At 48.9% G+C, this 21096-nt stretch overlaps 1 protein-coding gene across 8 annotated transcripts in view; it reads left to right on the forward strand.

Moving 5' to 3' along the window:
* The window catches only part of ANKS1A (ankyrin repeat and sterile alpha motif domain containing 1A), a 77133-nt gene that overhangs the window by 16843 nt on the left and 39194 nt on the right, over positions 1 to 21096 (forward strand). For 4 of the 8 annotated variants that reach the window (XM_086862009.1, XM_086862010.1, XM_086862008.1 and 1 more), the window contains exons 2-11: positions 973 to 1053; positions 1719 to 1875; positions 3676 to 3738; positions 8206 to 8502; positions 9116 to 9191; positions 9471 to 9572; positions 10785 to 10880; positions 10965 to 11161; positions 12625 to 12714; positions 16686 to 16803. In XM_086862009.1, coding sequence (XP_086718135.1) covers positions 973 to 1053; positions 1719 to 1875; positions 3676 to 3738; positions 8206 to 8502; positions 9116 to 9191; positions 9471 to 9572; positions 10785 to 10880; positions 10965 to 11161; positions 12625 to 12714; positions 16686 to 16803 — 1277 coding nt within the window. Of the gene's footprint in view, positions 1 to 972; positions 1054 to 1718; positions 1876 to 3675; positions 3739 to 8205; positions 8503 to 9115; positions 9192 to 9470; positions 9573 to 10784; positions 10881 to 10964; positions 11162 to 12624; positions 12715 to 16685; positions 16804 to 21096 lie in introns of those variants that run through there. The other 4 variants (XM_086862013.1, XM_086862012.1, XM_086862011.1 and 1 more) reach the window with 2 other exon arrangements.

Genomic DNA, 21096 nt, shown 5'->3' on the forward strand with positions numbered 1-21096 from the left:
TATACCATTTCAGCTGGGTATCAGAGGTGCTGTTAAGTTTTACCCCCAGAGGAAACAAAGCAGGAAGATGCACCACGTTAGCACAAGTGGGATTGTCAGGGCTTGTAATAAACCCCGTGTAATTCCTAAAGGGATGGCGTGTAAAACAGGCCAGCACACACAGGTGATGTGTTGTACTGGAGAGGGCCATTGTTATGAAAGTTGAACAGTTCCAGTTTGCTTATAAGAATGTACTGGTTTGAGTTTCATGCCTGTTTCTGGGAGAGGGTGGTCGCCCTGGTGAGGGACAGCAGATACCACACTCCTGCCTCTTACTTGTGCTATTCTGTGCTGATGTGAGCTGGACACCCTGCAGGGGCTGGGGAAGAGTAATCCTTGCCAGGGTTAATACTTAAATCTGTGCTGCTTGACTTTTGAGCAAGGGAGGGAAGTTAATGCTCTTAGAAGTGCTGGGAGACCACCTACTCTTTGGTATAGACTGCCAACAGCTGACAGATGGAAGTGATTTTGGGACAGTGAGAAGTCAGTGTGGAATCACAGTGGTGACCAAGAGCAGACTCTGTATCCCACAGTCTTTGACTTACACCCGCCCCTTGTTACTCTTGCTGTGGAGAAGGACAGTTTCCCAGAGCCATCAGAATTCTTCTGTGGGGTGTGAATTAGCAGTGGGTTGATGGTTTGCTGTCTCTTGTGGTTCAGTCTAATAGACACGTGTTTCTCTGAAGATGCTTTTTGGCAAGCCTGTGTGTGGCTGAAGGATGTGGGAGCTCTGATTGGAAAGCAGGAGGGTGAGCTGAAGCAGGGGAGTGATTCCGTGTGCTGACACACTTACCCCTCTTCTCTGCTCTGTGTGACTGCCCCTGACCACAGCTGTCAGATACTCACCTTGGTGTGAGCTGTGCTGGCCCTGCCCTTGTCCTGTCCCTGTTTGGTGTTTGATTAAGTGTTCCCTGTCTGTTTTTTGTCTTGCAGCATCTGGAGGGGGCCAAACGTGAACTGCGTTGACAGTACTGGATACACCCCACTGCACCACGCTGCTTTGAACGGCCACAAGTGAGTCCTGGTCCCATGCCTGGGGTCTCAGGGGGTGGATGCTTTGTGTTTCCGTGGCCACCGTGGTGTGGCTCATTCACCAGCTGAGGCACTGGTGCAGCACTACTCCATCTTCAGGGGAAGTGGAGAATGTCAGTGCTTTGGCTGATGTGTGATCTTTCATCTCAAAAGGCTGAGGTTTTCAACCACCCTTTTATTTCTAAGCAATTTGTTTAAGCGTGTGAAAGGAGCTCCCCTGGTCACAGTCCCTACAGTCTTTCTGGTGTCCAGGGTGCTCTGGGCCTGCACCACTTTACAGTTGCTTTGTGTGCATATCACATTTTAAAGAAATTTTAGTGTGGTAGATCTCATGTTGCTCATTGCTATCTGAGATATTGAGAAATCAAATAGAGTTAAAATCTTTGTTCACCCTTGTTGTGCTGGTGCCATTCACTTTGCAGCAGAGGCCGTTAATGGCAGAGGCTGATGGAGTTAATGTGGATCTTCCCTGAGCTCATGTCGGCCTTTTTTTTTTTTTTCCATTTTCTTTAATAAGAACACTTAAAAATCACATTTCAAGAGGGTCTCTGAAAGACTCCAGTTTAACTTCTTGTTCAGTACTTGCTGTAGAATGTGAGCTGTGAAACAAGGACTGAATGTCTCACTGAAGTTCCTGTCTCTTGCAGGGATGTCGTGGAAGTTCTGCTGAGGAACGATGCTCTCACCAACGTGGCAGATTGTAAGGGCTGTTACCCCCTGCACTTGGCAGCCTGGAAGGGAGATGCTGATATAGTGAAGCTCCTCATCCACCAGGGCCCTTCGCACACCAAAGTGAATGAGCAGGTCTGCCTGATTTTCTCTAATGTATCATGGAATCACTTCCCTGGCATGGAGAGAGACTCCTTCAGCTGAACCCTGACCCTTCCCAAACCAATTGTGAGGTTGTGAAGTCCTTGCTGGTGGGATAAGAGGGGCACTGCCTAAAGCAATACATTCAGTTCTGAGTTAGTGCTAGGATGAAAAGGTATTTAAGTTTTATAGAGAGACACAGAAATATGAGAATTGCTCAACACTTAGGAAGTGGTCTCCTGCTTCTGGGCTTCTAAAACTAACCCACAGTTTTCCTTTCAGCTGCTGGATAGCTGAGCAGGTTTCTAGTTCTGCAGAGGATCCATTGGCTCCCTCCTTTGGGAATTAATCCAAGCAGCTTTGTTCAGTCTCTTTGGCCGTGCTCTCTTAGCTGCTCTCCTGGCTTGTCTCTGGCACTTGCTCCAGTTCACTAATTTGTAAGTTCTAAGATAATTTTAAAGTGTTAAGTCTTGCCCTCAGATAAATCCCTATCTTAATCTTAAAGAATTATTTTTGCAATAAGGCAAGAAAAAAAAAAAAACAAACCTCTTGGATTTGTTCATTTTGTTAAGCTGACAGTTTTGGTCTGAGGTGCAGAGGGGGTGAGGACTATGAGACAGCTGTGTCTACTACAGAGGGCTGGCTCCTGTGGAACTGCCCCATGGGCATCAGAGGTATCCTAAAATTCTTGGAAACTTCTGAAATGCTACTGCTGGAAGGCCCAGATATTCCTGTTGTTGCAGAGTTTTATTTACAGGAACTGGTTTCATGAATGAGGCCAGCTCAGTGCTCCCTGGGTGAGTCTGGCAGACACGGAGTGACAGGCCCAAATCAGGTGGCTAAAGCTGCAGTGGGCTGTGGTTGTCCTGTCCCTAAGGCAGGAACATCTGATGTCCCTGTGAATCAACTCCCAAATCACTCAGCTGTTCTTTCATGAGGAAAAGAATAAACCAAAATAGGTCTCCCTGCCTTGGTGCTAGCTAAACCTGGATATTTGTTCCAGAGGTAATTCCCAGGTAGGTCAGACATACCTGGCCCGAGTTCAGCTCACAGTCAAGGTGAGCAGCTGGGGAGTCCCTGCTGTTGATTTGCTCCATAGTAGTTTTTCAGAAGGCTGGGGAGAAAACTCCTTTCAGAGGCAGCCTCAGGAGTCCCAGTCCTTCTTTATGGGGACCCAAGTGCCACTGAATTTTCCCAGGACGGGTAACTTGATGCACCAGGCTGCCCCAGGGATAAATGCTGCTAAAACATCATGGAATGAAAAATCTGGTTGTAGTGCAACTCTCTATCGTTCCTTATTCCAGGAATAAGGACGAATGTGTGTTCTGATGTCTCTGGTGACAGTTTTCCAGTTTGGGGCTGTGGTTAATCATGTCTACAGGCACAGCTTGCAGGCACTCTGATTACACAGGCTTGAGTGCAGGTAACCTTTTTTAATCAGACAAGAACTGAGTGAGAGCCCATAGTGTAAATGTGCTGCTCTGAGTAGGGCAGCTAGAGGGGTGATCTTTGCAGAAGATCCAGAGCTTAGTATGATCCTTGCAGGTAATGTTTCATTAATGTCTGTTTAGTAGGAACCCTGTTAAATGAGAGAAGTCAGCTGAGGAGCCTGTGCTTGGAGCCTGGTCCAGGTTACAGCAATCCCAGCTGGAATGGCTTTTACTGGCCATGGCTCTGACTGGAACAAGATGCTATGTCCTGGCGTTCCACCCCTTGGAGTCACCCATTGCTTTGTTGCTGTATCTCACCCATTTCATTATCACATTTTTTTCTTTTTCCTCTTCCTTTTTGTAGAATGCTCTTGAGATCAAAGAACTCAAAAAGTACGGCCCCTTTGACCCATATATCAATGCCAAGGTGTGTACTTTGCTGTCAGCATTTCACTGCATCATCACTCCAAGCTGCACTCGCGTGCTTCCAGGTGCAATAATACCTGTTCACTTCGCAGCTGCTTGGGCAAAAGGAAAATGGGACCATTGATTTACTGTGGGTTTCTCTCTTCAAAGCAGTTATAGAAACATAATTAAAGGGAAGCTTTTCCTTACTTTCCTGGGGGCTCCTTCCTTGCTTAGCCTTGTAGGACTCGCAGTGATGGTCAGTTTGCTTGATTGGGCTGGATGACTTCCCAAAGGTAATGTTACTTCAATTAAATGTTGTAGGTTTTGTTTCATGTGCTGATGTTGCTGATAAATGCAAAGAGAAGGAATTTTTTTTCCCCTGCTTAACCATGGTTGCATTTTCTCTGTGGGCTGTTTGGAGTGAATTTTGATGCCTTTTCTCCTACCAAATGCATAATGCTCTGTGTGTTGTTTGAGTGGACAGTTAATTCCTGTGGTGGTGGTGGGGAGAAGGGAGGGCAGTGATGTTCCTGCCTTCCTTCCCAAGTCCTCCATGCCCTGCTTATTACATCAGTCTCTCTATTAATGTTCAGTCTGTGGTGTTGTTTGACCCTTCAGCTGTGGTCTCCTGTTCCTGTTTTCTGGCCTGTTTTGCTCCTCTCTTGTTTTCAGTTGTTTCGAGCTACAAAAGACACAACATCAGCTTGTGCAATGTGCTGAGACTGAGCTGTTGAAGAAGCAGATCAAATGGTGGTTTCTCAGACACCATTTTTCAGTTTTATTTCTAGTGAATCTGCAAGCCAGGTGTGGCAGATAATCTATTACTCTGTCTTGAGACACCTCTGCCGTGAGCCACTGTGCCACAGCTGCTTCCAGCCAGTTATTTTGGATCCAGCCATCCATGGCAGATTTCTGTCTTGCAGAGTTTCCATCTGCTCGGTCTGCAGGACCTTAGAAACACACAGCCAGATCTCCTGTGCTTGTGGGGAGTTAGGCCTGGCTTTGCAGAGCCCTGTTTCAGGGTCCAGTGCCCACCCTCTGAGCACAAATGCTTAGAGTGAAGCTAATCCAAATCAGGAATTTTTCTATAAATCCAGGTGGGAATTTTATGCCTTTATGTCTTCTGTGAAAACATAGTTGAGCAGTTCAGTTGCCTGAAAGGAGCTTCCTAAAATATTGTAACCAAATAAAATCTTACACACTCCAGTTTTGGGATGTTGAATGAAGAAGGAATGTAAAGAGGGAATATCCAGGGAGTTCCCTTTTTTGTGAATTTTTCTTTACAGAGTCTGCTAATTTGGGTTTTATACTGTGGAGAAGTGCATTATTTAAAGCCTCAGTTCAGTGTTCACAATGGCTGAGGTGCTCTCTAGAGCAAGACAAGATTTTGGGAATCTTTGCTTTGGTTTTGAAAAAGAGAGAGATGATTTTCACACAGTTGTTGAGTTCATCACAAGTTCTGAGCAGTTTTGCACCAGTTCCTGGCCAGGTGTGATAAAGAGCCTGTGGAGTTGTACATGTCACAGACTCTGGTGTTTTCTCAGGAGCAGCCAAACAAAGGGTTGTCAATAGGGCAGGACTCTGCTGGACACTCAGACACCGACAAAAATCCTACCAAGGAGTCTTAGAAGTAGGGAGGGTGGGACTGAGGGGCCATGTAGCCACTTTCCCCAACTCTGGGGCACAATCATTTCCTTACACCGTTCCTGACCAGGGTTTGCCCACCAACTTCTCAAAAACCTCAGAGAGGGGCAGCTCTGTGGCCTTTCTTTGGCAGTTCATTCAACCTTTCAGATCTTTGCAGGTCAGAAAACTTTCCCTTATTTAAACCAAGTCTCCGTCTGCTCACTTGGAGCCATCTCATGGTGTGTTGGGAGCAGGGGGTGCAGAACGGACACAGCTCTTGAAGGGGCTGTGGATTCTCCACTTGAGCATGTGATGAGGAGCAGCAGGGTTGTGTGTGGTGAGTGGTATCACAGTACCAGGACTTGAAACCTGTGCTGGAGCCCGTAAGAAAGCAGAGCCATCCCTGCTTGTGTCCTGTTTGTGCTCTGCAGACGGGCATTGCTCCCAACTCCTCTCTTCCAGCTGAGAGCTGGGGAAATGCAAGGATTTCTGCAGGAATGCAGCCCCTTGGCCCTCCTGAGTGCTCTATTTTTCTAACTAATTCTGAAATTTGAAGCCGTGTGCCTTCTGTCTGTTGGAATGGAATTTTGCTTTTCCATCTCTGATACATCTGTAGGTCTGAGCACTCCTGCTCACTACTCTGGTTTGTGCCTGGAGAGGTGACGCTGGAAGGGAGCAAACTCCCTTGCCTGGAAGAACTATAGTATTCTTGGCTGCTCAAAACTCCCAAGATGGAGGCAATAAAGACTCAGGCAGTAGTGGGAGTTTCCACTGCACAGTCTGGAATTGGGAGAGACTTGCTGTGATGATTCAGGGGAGTTTTACTGGCTGGTGATCTCTGCTGCAGGAGGAAAGTCTGGGGATTTTGCCTCGGGTATTGGAGCCCCAATCTGCTTAAGGAAAATTGGATTGAATTGCAGAGAAGATGAGGGAAGTCTCTAACAATTACATTTTTAAATGATGTTATGTTGCCATTTCTGAGCTCTCAGGCAGGTGCTGGGAGCTGCTGCATGCTTTAAAGCCCCCTGAGTGATACATACACTGTGCTAGGGAGAAGGGAGAGGGGGACAGTCCTAGCCAAGGAAATCCCCAGTAGCCAGGGCTGGCATTGGCCTGCTGTGTGCTCCCACAGCTCTGGGGCAGGGACCTGCTGCTCAGAGGGGCTGGGGTCATCCAGCCTTTCCACAGTGCTTGGCAGTGAGGATCCCTCGTGCCACAGGGCAGGATGAGAGCCTGGGCCCAGCTGCCATGGGCTCCCTGATCCCTGCTTTCCCGACCCTGTCAAACAGAAATAATGGGATTTGCCAATCCTGTAAATGCCCGAGAGCAGCAGTGTGAGCTGACAGGCAGGTGCAAGCTCTGATGTTCTCTACTCTGTCCCCTCTCACTCCATTTGTATATTTCTTGTGCAGATTTCTGTATCCTGCAGTACCCTTTGTCCACGTGTATGTGCCTCCCCCCATGATAGAGCCTGGATCTTCCGTGCTGGCAGTGATGCTTTGCCCCCTCCCCCTGCATGTGCCTGATTCTGCCTCCTTCCCTCACTGCCATACCAAACTGCAGCTGCCCGAGCCTCTCCCAGCTCCCATTCCCCTCCTGCTTTGCCTGTGGCTGAGAGGTGATGCAAAAGCCAGATGCAAACAGCTGGGGGATTGACATGGACTCCTGAGAGCCTGAGAGGTTGAACACCTCAACAGGATCCGAGTGCTCGTGCAGCCTCATGGGTTTGTGACATGGTGCAAAATACTGAGCAGTGTCCCAAGGCATAAGTGTGCTCTCACAGCAGGCGGGCAGGGATCAAATTCCCTTCTGCAGTGGTGCTGCTGCCTCCAGCAGGACAAGAACATTCTGTGTATTTTATTGGAAATGTTGTTAAAATGACAAATTCAACCACAGTTATTTCAGTTGAAGTGTGTAACTGTTTGTATTAAACATTTTTTGGGGATTATATTGTTGGATAGTTGTTTCTAAAATGCTTAAACCAAAATACCTCTGTGGGTGGCACACAATAGTAAAACTAGAAACTTGAGGCAAACTTAATTTGAGAAAAGGCCCTGTTAGATCTGGCCATGTTCCTGTTTTGCACCTACACATGCGGGGTGTTGGACTGCTCATTTTTGGGCTTTGCATTGCTGGTTCTTAGCCTGGCTGCTGCTGCATGCTCTGGTTTGGGTCTGGCTTCCAGCTGGGGGTGCTCCCTTGTGGCTGAGACCTGAGCCCTGGCTCGTTCCTGCAGTGGTGGAATTGCACGGCTCTCTGGTTCACAAACTGCGTGGGACTGGGTGCATCCTTTCTCTAAACAGCCAGAATTGCAGAGGTGGAATGACTGTTATAAGTAGGATTTGAAACAATTGAAGTTGAAATATAAAATGATGATGATGGAGCTCAGGCAAATACAATTCACACAACAGGTTGCCTGCCTTATATTCAGCTTTTTGTTCTTGTGGCACCCTGAAGTGTGGATGCTGCCAGGATACGAGACTGGCTTCCCCGGGTGCCTGCGGCATTAATGAGAATCTGGATACAGCTCAACATCCCTTAAACTTCAGCTTGGCCCCTGGATTCTGACCCTAGTACTTGGAAAGCAGGCTGGTCCACCTGCAGTCCCTCTCCCACAGCTGAAGTGCTTTGTTCTGGACATCCCTGAAGCTGTGGCTGGGCTGGCCAATCAATGAGCTTGTGAGGGGGATGCTAAACACCCAGGGAGATGATGAAACATTGCTCAGGCTGGTTCACACTGGACTCTCTGCTTCCCCACTGCTTTTTTTGTCTTGTTTTTTGCATTTGAACTTTAATATTGGAGCGAGGCGCGGGGTGGCCGCTTTCTTGGCCCTGACGTGCTGCCGCTTGTGCCCCGCAGAACAACGACAACGAGACAGCGCTGCACTGTGCGGCCCAGCATGGCCACACCGAAGTGGTGAAGGTGCTGCTGGAGGAGCTCACTGACCCCACCATGAGAAACAACAAATTTGAGACACCCCTGGACCTGGCTGCGCTCTATGGGAGGCTGGAAGTGGTCAAGATGCTCTTGAATGCCCACCCCAACCTGCTGAGCTGCAACACTAAGAAACACACCCCGCTGCACCTGGCAGCCAGGAACGGTCACAAAGCAGTGGTCCACGTCCTCCTAGATGCTGGCATGGACAGCAACTACCAGGTATCTGGTGTGTCTGAGTGGGGCTGGGCCGGTGGCTGGGGATTGGAGAGTTCCACCAACCCTCCTGATGGAGGGAGCGCTCGCAGAAGCTGAGGAGAGCTTTGTGTTCTGCTGGGCTGTCTGTGCAGCTCTGGGCTGCTCAGGGAGGCTGCCCGGAGGGACTCGGGTGCTGTGCATGCCTCACGCCTGCGCAGGGGCTGGGCAGAGCCCCAAACATGGAGCGAGGGAGAGAAACACCCTGTGGCTGAAGCTGTTCTGCCCTGCAGTGCTGTGAGCTCTTGACAGGCAAACAAGTCTCTTCCTATCAAGCCACTTGTGAATGTGATGTTTTCACAGCAATGGCTTGTATGTGGGTCGTTTTCCCTTGTCAGGAAACCTCTTGCCAAGCTGTGGAAGGCCCTTTGTTGGTCTCTCTGATGGAACCATCCCCATTTTTCCATCCCACATCCTCAGGACTGTAATAACATTGACAGTCTGTCCTCAGCCGTAGGCAGTGCTGCCCACACCTCGTGTACAACACCGTGTATTTATTGCTTCTGTAACCCTCTAAGCCATGCCTCCCTCACCATTCCCTGCTGTCTGGCTTCATGCTATGTTTCCATTTAATTTGCAGACTGAGAAAGGCAGTGCTTTGCACGAAGCTGCTTTGTTTGGCAAGACAGATGTGGTACAAATATTGCTGGCTGCAGGTGAGAGAATGTTCCCCCTTTGAAGCACTAATGTGGTGATCCCTTCACCCAGAACTTGAGGAAATCCCTTTCTAGTGAAGCAGGTTTCTCCATCCAGCTGTCGGAGCTCCTTGGAGCAGGATATAGGAGAGGTTGGCTCTTGGAGTTTGGCTTTAGATTTGTCTCTAGAGTGCCTTTTAGCTTCCCCCAGTGATGATCACAGATGTGACTTGATGAAATACATGAACCTGCACACAGACAATATTCTTGCTTTTGCCCTCTATACTCCTGTGGCCACAGGTATTGATGTGAACATAAAGGATAACAGAGGCCTGACTGCTCTGGACATTGTGAGGGAGCTTCCTTCCCAGAAAAGCCAGCACATAGCAGCTCTCATTGAAGGTGGGTAATGCAGCTCTGCCTCTGGGGAAGAGGGGAAAGCTTGGGGTATTGATTGTGCCAGGGCAGGTACAGGATGTGCTTTCCTAGACCTGGAAAGTGCTGAAAGCAAAGCAGCTTCAGGCTGTGTTGGAAGAACCTGTGCTGAAACGCTGGGGTGAGCTTCTCCAGACCAAATATTTGGAGGAGGACTTGGGGGATTTAGGAGGATTAGCCCTTTGCTGAGAGAGTGTGGCGTGACTTTTACAGTTTAAATGGGCTTAATTGAGCTTTGTTTAGCTCACTTTAGAAGTTAATTAAAATTAAGGATAGCCTAAATCTGCTTGCAGAATGCAGAGTAACAGCTTTAGAAATGGTTCTGGTGTAACTCCCCTTTACGTGTCTGTGTACGCAAATTGTTGTCCACAGATCTCACATCCTGCTCCTCGCCTTGTTGTGAGGCTTGGGCATGGAATTTGCAGATGAGATTTACAGAAAAGGCCTTGATTACTTGTGTTTTATAAAGCAGCTTGGTCCATTGTGTCTGTCCAAATTCGGGAATGAAATGTGACATCTTGGCTAAATTCATACCTTGTAATTACGCTGTCTGCATTTCCTCTCAGCTGTGGGGAGGATCAGAAGCATTTAGAGATGGGGTGTGTTATTCATGCTGAGCATTTGGGAGCTTTGCAGGTTCAAAGCACTTCTCAGACTTTTAACTAAGTTGTGCCTGTGAGGCTGCAATGTTTGAGCTTTATTCTGAAACTGAAGACAAAGATGGGCTTTAAAACTGAAGGTGTTGCAGATAAAGGCTGTTTTCCCAGGGTGGGAGCTGCTGTTGGCTGTTACATCAGCTGAATGTTTCTGGATTTGCCTGTGGCTGGGGGCTGCAGCTGGAATTGGTTTCTCTTGTTATGACTGTTCAGTGATAGAGTTTGTGACTACAACACGGATTTGCTCCATGACTCTGTGTCCGTGCAGCAGCTTTGCAGATTTCTGATTAAAGACTCTGAAAGTTCAAAAGACCATCCCTACCCTTGTGCCTGTGATTAAAGAGGCCGCCTGCTTCTATTTTGGGATCTTAGCTGCAAGTTTTAATAATTTTTTTTTGTTGTTGTTGACGCTTAATAAGCTGACAGTTGGCCTTCCACCCACAAGGGAGGAAGTGCCATGTGCTGAAGGGGACAGAAAACCAGATTTGATGTGAGCTGACCCTGTCCCCCAACCCCCTTGCAGATTACACCATTGGGAAGAAAAGTGCCAAAGCTGTGGAGAAATCTACTCCAGCCCCGCTCGCTCCAGCCACTGATCCCTCAGGCCAGATGTCTCAGGGTAGGTATCACCAGCATTCCTCTCCCTGCCAGCACCGAGGTCAGGAGATCCAGTGACAATCCTGGCTCTCTCTTCCCCCCACAGGTGATGTGGACAAAGCTGTTACAGAGCTGATCATCGATTTCGATGTGAACCCCGAAGAGGAGAGCCCATACGAAGCTTTGTACAATGCCACGTCCTGCCACTCCCTGGATAGCCTGGCCAGCGGGAGATCATCCGACCGGGAATCTGTGAATAAAGAAACTGAACCAAGTGGCCTCAAAGCAGCCGGAGTCAGGCCTGTAAGTAGCTCACCCCTGCTTGCCCTAGAGGCACAGGGGGCTGATCTGCCAGGGTCAGGTTTTGCAGCAGGCTGCCCAAGCTTGAGGAAATCTTTAAATCCTTTCCTGACATTGATGAGAGCAGGCAGGTGCTTCTCCTTCCCTGCCCTGTTCACAGGGATTGCCTAAAAGCAGCTGCTGCTTCATTTCACCTTGTACTGTATCCTTCTGTTTTTCTGGCAGTTCACTGATGCAAGGTGAATCGTGATCTGTTAGGAGATCGCATTTCGTAGAAGGGCTCACTTGTTCTGAAAACAGTTCTGGAAACTTGTGTGGAGAATCTTCTCATGTCTCACTGCTTTACCAAAGCAAAGGCTCTCAGGAAATTATCTGTAATAACCTGTTGGAGACTAGTTGGCAGTGGAAGGTTTCTTTTTGTGTATTACTTGCACAGCTCTAGAGGATACTCCAGGCTTTACAAGGCAGTGCTGAGCTCCTGGGACTGTCCCCAGAGAAGTCTTCCTTACCTTCTGTCAGCTGCATCTGCTGCCCCAGTAGCAATCGGCAGGAAGGCTGCTGTGGGGCAGATGGGACACAGGCCCTGCAGTGCTAGGTCAGCTTCAGGCTCTGTGTTCTGGTTGGTTTTCCAAAGCCTGCTCTGTGGAGGCATTTTTGGACAAAAGGCAGAGCAGCAGTGAACAATTAAACTGCTGGGGGCGCAGTAACCATGGTTCCCCTCTGTGCAAAGAGGTGCAGCCTTTGGCTTGTGCTTGACAGCAAGCAGAATAGAAATGAGACAAAAGCTTTGGATGATGGACATTTTGGCCAAATCTCTCAAGTGTGCAGTACCAGGCAGTGCTACTGCTGATCAGATCTTGTCATTGTCCTGTGCTGATGGTGTCTGGTGTGAAACGAGCTCAGTTCTGTCACAAGTAAGGAAAGACAAGAGCTGAACTGCAGTGAAAAGAGAGCAGGAAGAGGGACATGCCCCAGTAGCTCTCTGGAGTTTGAACAGTGCAGCTCTGCTGCTCCCTTTGCCATTAGATGGAGCTGTGGCTGGGCAGGAGGTGGCCCAGGATGTGCTCAGACCAGGCAGCAGCTCCAGCTGCCCAGCTGCAATCCCGGGATATCGGAGGAGAGCAGTGCAGCATAGTTTCCAGATCCCTAGAGCTTTCCACTATAAAAGGTGCCTCTGGCATCAGTTTCACTAAGCTGCAAACCCTTTCTTATCAGCTCATTGCTCACTCCTGTGTGTAATGCTGTGGAGATACTGGTTTGGGTCTGAGTGAGACTGGCGTGAACAGATCGGTGTCCTGAGGAGGAGGAGAATAAAAGGCAGCAGCCATTGCCCAGCTCTGTGCTGTTAGGGCTGAACTTCTCCTCCACCCAGATTAATTTGAAGAGATCCTTGCTTCCACAGCAGTGGGGACATAGAGCTGGTAGGGGCAGAAGGGATGAGCTGACAGTGTCTGTCTCACCTGCAGAGAGAACGTCCTCCCCCGCCGGCCAAGCCTCCACCTGATGAAGAGGAGGAACAGAATGTGGAGAAGACAGGCCAGAGTGCTCCTTGCGAGGTACATGGGGCTGGCTTTGGGGTGTTTCATGGGAGAGTGGTTTAAACATCAGTTTCAATAGTTTGGGAGGAGCTAAGGATGCTGTTACCTCCTGTGCTCGTTGGGCTGTGAATGTGAAGTATTCCAGCACTCAGCATTGCTGCTGTCCCTTACCATGGGAACTTCCTTTGTCTGGTTCTTCCAGGGCACCTCAGAGTTGACCTTCAGCCTTACTTTCCTATTCTTGGCTGAGAATTCCCTTAGGAAGAGATTTTTCTGACCCACATTGCAATGTGGACCATTGCTCACTGGCAATGATCCCACCACAGGCATCTTCAGTTGGACTGAAACACAGAGGGGCCATGAGTTCCTGCTTCCTCTGAGCTCCCAGCTGTGGAGCTCATGGTTTTGTGGGTCCCACTGACATGAGCAGGGATCAGGGGCTTGAATTCAGCCAAGGATCTGTCCCAGCATGTGTTAAAGCTGCCTTCTGCAGGGGTCAGTGCATGTGAGTTGCTTTCCGATGGAGCTCAGGCTCTCTCATTTCATATTGCTGCTGGGGCTGTTGCTTGTCTTATTCACCAGCCTGTGAACCTCAGATGTAAGGACTCTCTGGGAGACACGGCAGTGAGAAACCACAAATGTGCTTTGGCAACTTCTGCTGACACCTAAGAAAACCTTCAAAGCAAATCCAAATCCTGTGGATTTCTGTGCTCTCCCAAAGGCAGTGGGCTGTGTGTGAAGCTTGTGGAGCGTGTGCCACCTCTGCTGTCAGAGCAGGCTCTGGTTCCACAGGTGCTTTCTCTGAATGTGCTGATCTGCTGGAGGCATAAATGGGATCTGTTTTCTGGAGAGTGTGAAATCCACATGAGACATGGGTGAACATGGCCTGCTGTAGTAGACTGCAGAGAGGGAATTAACTCTGAGCTGTGTGTGAGCAGGGAAACTGGGATGTGACACTGTGGACTGATCCCTGCACTGCTGTTCAAATGCAGGGGATAGGGACCAGTCCTGTGCCTGGCTCTGGCAGAGGAGAGCTGGGCAGCAGGTCATGGAGTAATTGGGAAGCAGAACTTGTTTATGCCAATAAACACGAGGGAGGGAAACGTGCTCTGACCATTCCTGCTGAGCTTTCTTGCCATGTTTAATTACCAAACACCTGCTGTGTTGTCCTGCCTTTAATGGCTTTGGAAGCACAATCCATTAAAGGGAATCTTGCTGGCAAATGGCAGAGTGACTCGCTGGGGAGATCTTGATTAGTGACCAACTTCAGTGACAAAACTTACAGGCAGCGTGTGGCTGACAGGAAATGACTTTTTGGACATACTGATGAGGAGTTTGGGTTGATCCTTTTACTCTGCTTGTTCCTCCTGTCCTGCTCTGCTTTTCTGACTCTTGCCCATCTTTTATCACCTCAGAGCTTTGCTCTCCCTGGGCCAGGCAGGTGTGCACATGCTCTGGAAATGCTGTAAACATTCTGCTGCAGCATCCCAATCTGCCACTCTCCAGCCCTACTCTCCCATTGGAGCCAGGACACTTAGTCATTGAGTGTTCTGGGGTTGGGCCAAACTCTGGTTTTCCAAAGTAGTCTTTTTATTCCTTGCCAAGCTGCGGCTATCAGTCAAAACAGATGAGCCTAAACAAGAAATTTCACTTTCATCAAGGAAAAGCATTGGTACAAACAGGCAAAGGAGCTAATTGTTTGGAGGTTCTTGAGTGATGCCTTTCACTATCTGCAGAAACCTTCTGGGTTTGGAGCTGAGTAAGAGTCTGCACTGTCAAATTAAACTTCAGTTCCAGTTGTTTACTGCTTGTCTCTGGAAGGGAAGTTCAGATCAAGGACAAGGCGCCACGTTGGCTCCTGGAGTTTGGTCTGCATCTCTGGGGAGGGAGAAGAGAGGAAGAGATGAGTTACCCTTTAAAAAGTCTTTCAAAGTCCTCTGTGGTGGATTAAGTACACCTTAAAGAGCATCCTCATTATTCACAGCATCTTATTTTTGGGCTTTGCTAGCAATGAACATTTATACATGCAAACAGCATGGCTGAAGAACTAAAAGCTGGATTGGATGAAAGCTTTACTTGGTGGTGTTGCTCCTGGTCAGAGAGCAAGCAGGGTTCTGCAGCACTGGTCTTTGTTTTGAGTGAATTTGAGCCTGAAACACTATTTAGAGCTTGGAAGGATGAGAAATGGAGAAAATCAAGTATCACCAGGCCTGTGAAAGTTCATAGAGTAGCAGCTGGGAACTGTGCTGCTGGAGAGCTTCTGCCTTTGGTGCATTTAAATAGGACAGCACAGGAGTCATCATCCACAGGAGTGTCAGGAGAGCACCAGAGCCTGGCTGAAGGTCCAGGCTGCTGCTGTGCTAGCAGGCTGCTGCTGGACAAGATTTTTCCAAGATCACTGGCAAGAACCTCTTACCTGCTGTTCTGGTCTGATGGTTTTGTGTCACCATCTGGTCAGAATTTTTCCCTAATTTGCTCATTATGAGCTCCTTCACCTGGAAAGGAGCAGGTCTACCTGGCAGCTCCTGCTCAAAGAAGGTAGAATAAATATTTTCCATGTTGGACATGGCCCATTTTCTCCCATTGGGAAAGTCACTTTAAAAGCTAGCTGGGTTCTTGCAGAACAGCACATAGCTGTCAGAATCCTGTCTGTGCTGCTGACTCTTGGGTGCCTCTCCAAGACTCCTTTAAGCTTCCAGGGCTCCTGGCTGGGTTGCAGTGAGGTAGGCACCGGTTTGCCCTTGGAGCAACTCTGATGCTTTCACTCTGGGGAGAAGCAGGAGGTGGTTTGTGCTCTGCTGACAAGGCATGTCCAGGGGTCTGAGCAGTAGGAGCCCTCCCAGGGGGCATATTTTGCTCAGACCTGTTGTTCCCTGTCCTGGCAGCAGCTTGTTTGCTTTCTGGCTTGAGTTTGTCCCACTGTGGTTGGGTGTAGTCACACATGGGGTCATGGAGTGGTTTGGGCTGGAAGGGACCTTAAAGATCATCCAGTCCCAAGCTCTTCTCATGGGCTGGGACACCTTCCACTCACCCAGGTTGCTCCAAGCCCCATCCAACCTGGCCTTGAACGCTCCCAGGGCATTCAGAATTTCCTCTCACTCCATGCCCCTCCCCAGCTCTCTTGGAACCTCATAGGGTGCATTCCTGGGTCACGTTGAGCTCCTGGGACAGGGTTGCATCAACCTGCCAGGATCTGGCCAGGAGATGGTGCTGAAAGGCAGCCGACTGTGCTGTTTTCAGCCGACTGGGCCAGTTTAGCTCCTTCAGTGCTGGGATGGCACATGAGGGTATCCAGTGCCTGTCATCCTTGGCATTGATGCAGACCAACATGTGCGAGTCTGCAGCAAGATTTGTCTGGATCTTGCCCCAAAACCTCATCCCTGCACATGGCTGGTGGCTTTCCAGACCAGCTGAGAAACTGCCAGGGTTACAAACCAACTCTAAGTAGAGGCTTTGAGGGATTTAAATGAGCACAATCACTGCTGCACATCCTGAAGTTAAACTGAGTTCATACAGTGCTTCCTGAGGACTCTTCAGTTCTGAATATGCCATACATCCTGAGGTCACAAATGCAGATCTGAGATGCCTGAGATGGTGGTGGGGATTTGGGCTTTTGTTCTTTTTGGCCCTGTCCTAATAGGGCCGGCAGCTAAAAAGTGAATGACAATGCAAATTCCAGTAGCAACAGTGAGTCTGAGATGGGATGAACAGGAATAATGGTCTCAGCTCTTTTCCCCCTCCCAGGCTGTCTGCAGCCAACTTGCACAGTTGGTCAGTACTGAAAAGCTGTCAGCAGCCTGAAATACTAAAAATTAAAGCGGTTTGGGTGGGGTTTTTTTGAGGGTGTTAAAAAAACCCAAAGGGGAGTATTACATTTTGGCTCTGCAGTGAAGGTGCTGCCTCTGCTTAACCCGTGGCATAGAGGCTGTGGGGTTTATGCTGGGACAGCATTACTTTGCAGAGCACCACATTGTGCTGTTCTTCATTAGGCCTCTGCTGCCCGGGGGAAGAGCAGGGGAAGTGGAACTGAGGAAGAGGAACACCCCTACGAGCTGTTGCTTACAGCAGAAACTAAAAAGCCAGTTGCAGTGGACAGGAAAACAAAAGGTGAGTGACCATCCAAAAAGCAAAGCTGTTTGCTTGCATGCACTTCAGGAAAGCATGGGGGGCAGAGGGCAAATGAAACAATGAAAGTCTCTACTGGGTGGGGGCTGGAGGGTGATTGTTGTGTTTCCTGGTAATCTCTCTGTAAAGGAGAGCTCTGAGCGTTCCTGTACAGAGTGTACAGGGAGAAAGGGCAGTTCCACTGTGGGACAGTTCAGAGATTGCAAGGATCTGCTCTGTGACCTCAGAAATGCCCAAATCTCATGCCTGGCCAAGCAAAGGCAGAGGGTGAGAGGCTGGAGGCTGTACCTCTGCCAGGGAAGATGAGCAACACGAGTGTTCCAATGAGCCGTGTTCTCCATCCAGCTGGTGCTGCAGATTTCTGCTATCCTGCTGTAAAATCAACATCCTGCTCTATGTTAGAGCTAATTTGAGATAGAAACTAACAGAGGAGGAAAATAAAAATGTGTAGAGCAAGAACTAGAACTGTCTGAGACCACTGGGGTACTCAGGTTGATATTGAGGCAGCTTCTCCTTCCCTGGAAGGACCTTTGAGCTTTACAAAGCCTCTGGGAACACCTTGTTTCTTGTGTTTGGCTGTTGTTGGCTTTTTGGCTTTCCTTCAACAATAACAACAAAAGATTTGTTTAGAAGGAAAAGATTTCTGCTTTATTCAGAAGTCCTGAGCAGGAATTTGGGTGGATTTAGTTTGAATTCTCACACTGGAACCCCTCTCCCTCTGAGGATGGACAGGGCTAACAAGGACTTGAGGTGATGCCTCATTGACTGCTTTGTCAGACCTGCAGCTTTTTCCCCTTCTTGCAGCATAATATCTATCATTGCTTGGGTCCTACTGCTCTCTTGGCTGCTCCAAGGTGGCACAAGAGGTCATTGTGTTCCCACCAGCACTTGCCAAAGCCCCTCACTGCCAGAGGCAAATTTTGTGAGCTTTTCAGGTTGGTGCTTTGCCAGTCTGGGCCAGGAACAGTCCTTGTGCAGCAGCCACTGAGCCTGGGCTTTCAGGCTTTCATCAGTGGGCAGCTATTGCTGGTTATTCAGGCTCGAGCTATTCCAACTGCTCCACTCCTTCCCCTGGCTGCTGTGTCCAGGCTTGATTGAGAAGAGTGGCAGTGTGTCCTAATTATGTGTCAGCTTAAAATAAAACCTGAGAGTAACACAGCTGCCTATTCTTGATGCAGATCTTTTCTGAACACCTGAAGACAGGAGAGGTTGCAGGAAGATCTTTATGGATCCTTTTATAGATCCAGAGCAGAGTCCCATCTTTTAATGTACAGTTGGAAAGATCAAAAGTGTGACTTCACAGTTTGCACTCCATGGAAAGTGTTGGTAACAAGCTTGGAACCCTTCCCACTGTTACAGTGGGAGAAATACAAGGATACAGTTGAGTTTTTCCTCATCTTCCCTGACTTTCCCATTCTTTAAACGCAGTCAGCACTGAGGCTGATGGCGGGGGGGAAGATAAATTTAAGGAGTGGCAGAATTAAACAGGAGAGTTGAGGGAGAGACCAGAGCCTTACTTGGGGTGCTGGAGAATTTTCCCACCTCTGGGTCAGAAGGGTCCTGGAGCATCAAAGGCAGCAGCTCAATCACTCAAGACATGGAACAGGCATGGCTTTGAACTGCTTCTTGGCTCTCAATCTGAAGGACTGGCCTTCTGCATGAGTTCTGGAGCAGCATTTGGTCAGGAGAGGAGGGCTTGGGTTCTTGTGGCTGTTGAAAGGGGTTTCAAGGCAGCGGAAAGGCTGAATTTCAGGCAAGTGGGTTTAATGGTGCCTTTCATCTGTGATAGCTGCCTTTGTTCCTCTGGCTGCCAGTTGTCTTGTGTCCAGCAAGCAGATGAATGTAGCATTATCCACTGGCTTTGGTGGCCTTTGTGTCTGTTAGAGCAGCTCGCTGTCACATGCTTGGAGCACAGGGAGAAGTTGGCCTCATGTTTTGGGCAGAGTATCAGAAGTGGCTTAAGCCAAATACTCTCCCATCCACTTTGGTGTGCAGTCACATGTGTGAAGTCAGGGCACTCAGGCCCTCTAACAGGGTGTGAAAATAAGGGAAAAGCAGAGGAATGTGTGTGGAGTGACCAGGAGGAGGCTTTTCAGCTCTGCCTCCAGAGAGACTTAATGGAGGGTGAAAACACTTGAGTTTTGGCCTGTTTGGCTTCTCAGGAGTCACACCCAGGTGTTGTCAGCAGTGATCAGCTGCAGGTAGGACTGATTTGGTGCCTTCTGGTAGTTATTACAAACTGATACTTGTTGAGGTTGTTCTGTGCTGCTTCTATAGGTGGTCCAGCTTGAAGTCCCCACTTTGCCCTTCCTCTTGTTAGAAATTTTCTTTGTGGTTATACTGGTTCAACCAGCACAGTGTGACTGTGCTGCTAACCAGAGAGCTGGAATGAACCAGCAATAAGGTCAGAAAATGCTGCAGAGAGATTGAAAGAAGCTCTTTTCTGAGAGCCAGAATGTGGCTGCTGAAGCAGCAGGGTAGCCATCACTGTGGGAGTTCTGTGGGGACACTTGGTTATTGCAGGCAAAGGTTTGGGAACAGCTCTTGGTTTGCTGTGAGATGAAGGACAGTACAAACCCACAGCCTACATGTCCTCATGTGGTGTAATCATGGACAGAGGACAGACCTGTTAATATTCTCTAAGCAGGGTCTCATTGCCCTTTCTGAAGAGGGGCAGGTGTATAAACTCTGCCTGGAATGACTGAGCTTGGTGAGGTTAACGCAGGAGTGTGCCATCCTCAGCTGGGTTCCACAGGTAGCTGGCTGTGCAATGGGCCTGTATTTGGCTCTGTTGTAGGTGAAAGATCTTTCTGCACCCCTCAAGGTCAGCTTCTTCCTCTGGCCTTCTGTTTCACAGGAGGGAGATTCGCCTGCTCCTCACTGGACAAATTCTGGCATGATGTAACGTGGGCAGCCTTTTCCACGTGCAAATCAGAGTCTGCTGTATGTCCTCACTAATTTTAAGGTTGGGGAGCTTGAGCAGGCAGCAGCTGCAGGAGCAGCTTCATTCTCCTAATCCAGGGTCATGAGACAAATCCTGCTGTTGATATATAGGGAAAGAAATCCAGTGGAGGCAGGGCGGTTACAGCTTAGCACAGAGTGTTTAGGGAAGTGTTTCGTATCTGGAGTCCTCAGGCTGTTGGCAGGGAAGCTGTTACTGGAATCCTCCCTGGGGTGTAGACAGTCTGAAACAAGGAAGGGTTGGGAGCAACCTCTTCTGTGGTGAGATCTGCATCAGGCTGTGGCTGAAAAAGGCAGGATCTGTCAAATGATCCATGCTGGGGTGTAAAACAGTGAAGGGACTGGAAATCCATGAAGGGAGCTGGGCAGAAGTCCCTGTTCTAAGGACCCTTTCTGAGTGTAACTCAGATGTAACTGGAGGAGGAATGATTCTTTCAGATCCCCGAAAAGGAGAGGCGTGGAGAGCTCTGCATGTTCCTGCTGCGTGCGCTTCAGTGACAAAAAGACTGAGATGACTTTCTGTATTAGCTTTTCTGTCTGCAGCTTTCAGGGCAGGCTCTGAAATGTCTCCTTCAAGATGTTTCTCACAACTTCTGAGCAAGTGCTGTTGCCCTCACTCCATCCCTTCCTTCCCTGGCAGCTGCCCTGTGTTTCAGAGTCCCTCTTCAGCTCATGGATGAGTGGGTGACTGGGATTCCTGTCCAACAGGAGTCCTTTTGTGAGGTGCTGGAGCTGGATTTGAAGCACTTTGTTCTGGCTGGACTCAAGTGTTACAGCACATGGCACAAACTTTGGCCAGCTGCCTCTCTGCCTTTAGCAGAAATGTCAGTAAAGGCTTGGGGCATGGAAGAAACAGTTTCCAAGGAAGGGAAGAGGTTGGGAAGGAAACCTGCAAAAGTTCATCTTTCCCCACAGGTTTATGTGACTGTCCCATCACTGCTGTCGTGCTCACCTCTTTGTGGCTTTGCATTAGTACCACTCTGTCCTGTGAATGCAGCACATCTGATTTCCTCTGAGATTTGTCCTGTGAGGTTTCTCTCCAGCATCAGAGCTTTAGAGCTTTATGCTGAGTAACTGGGTTTAGTCTGGCCTTGTAATGTGGGGTGCTGAGCTGGTCCCCCTCAGCCAGCACTGGGACCTGCCTTCCCCTTGGCAGCTCCAGTCACAGAAGTGGTGTTTTATGTGCCTGTGCAAGAGAGTCAACAACTACTTCACTGTCCTGGAATCTCTAACTCATAGGATCCAGGATGAGATAATCCCTCGCATCACTCGATCCCATTGAGGGCTGTGGCTGCTCCTGGCCTTCCTGTGCCT

The sequence above is a fragment of the Cyanistes caeruleus genome, chromosome 24 (genome assembly GCF_971803275.1).
Source record: "Cyanistes caeruleus chromosome 24, bCyaCae1.hap1.1, whole genome shotgun sequence".
In the NCBI taxonomy this organism is placed as follows: domain Eukaryota; kingdom Metazoa; phylum Chordata; class Aves; order Passeriformes; family Paridae; genus Cyanistes; species Cyanistes caeruleus.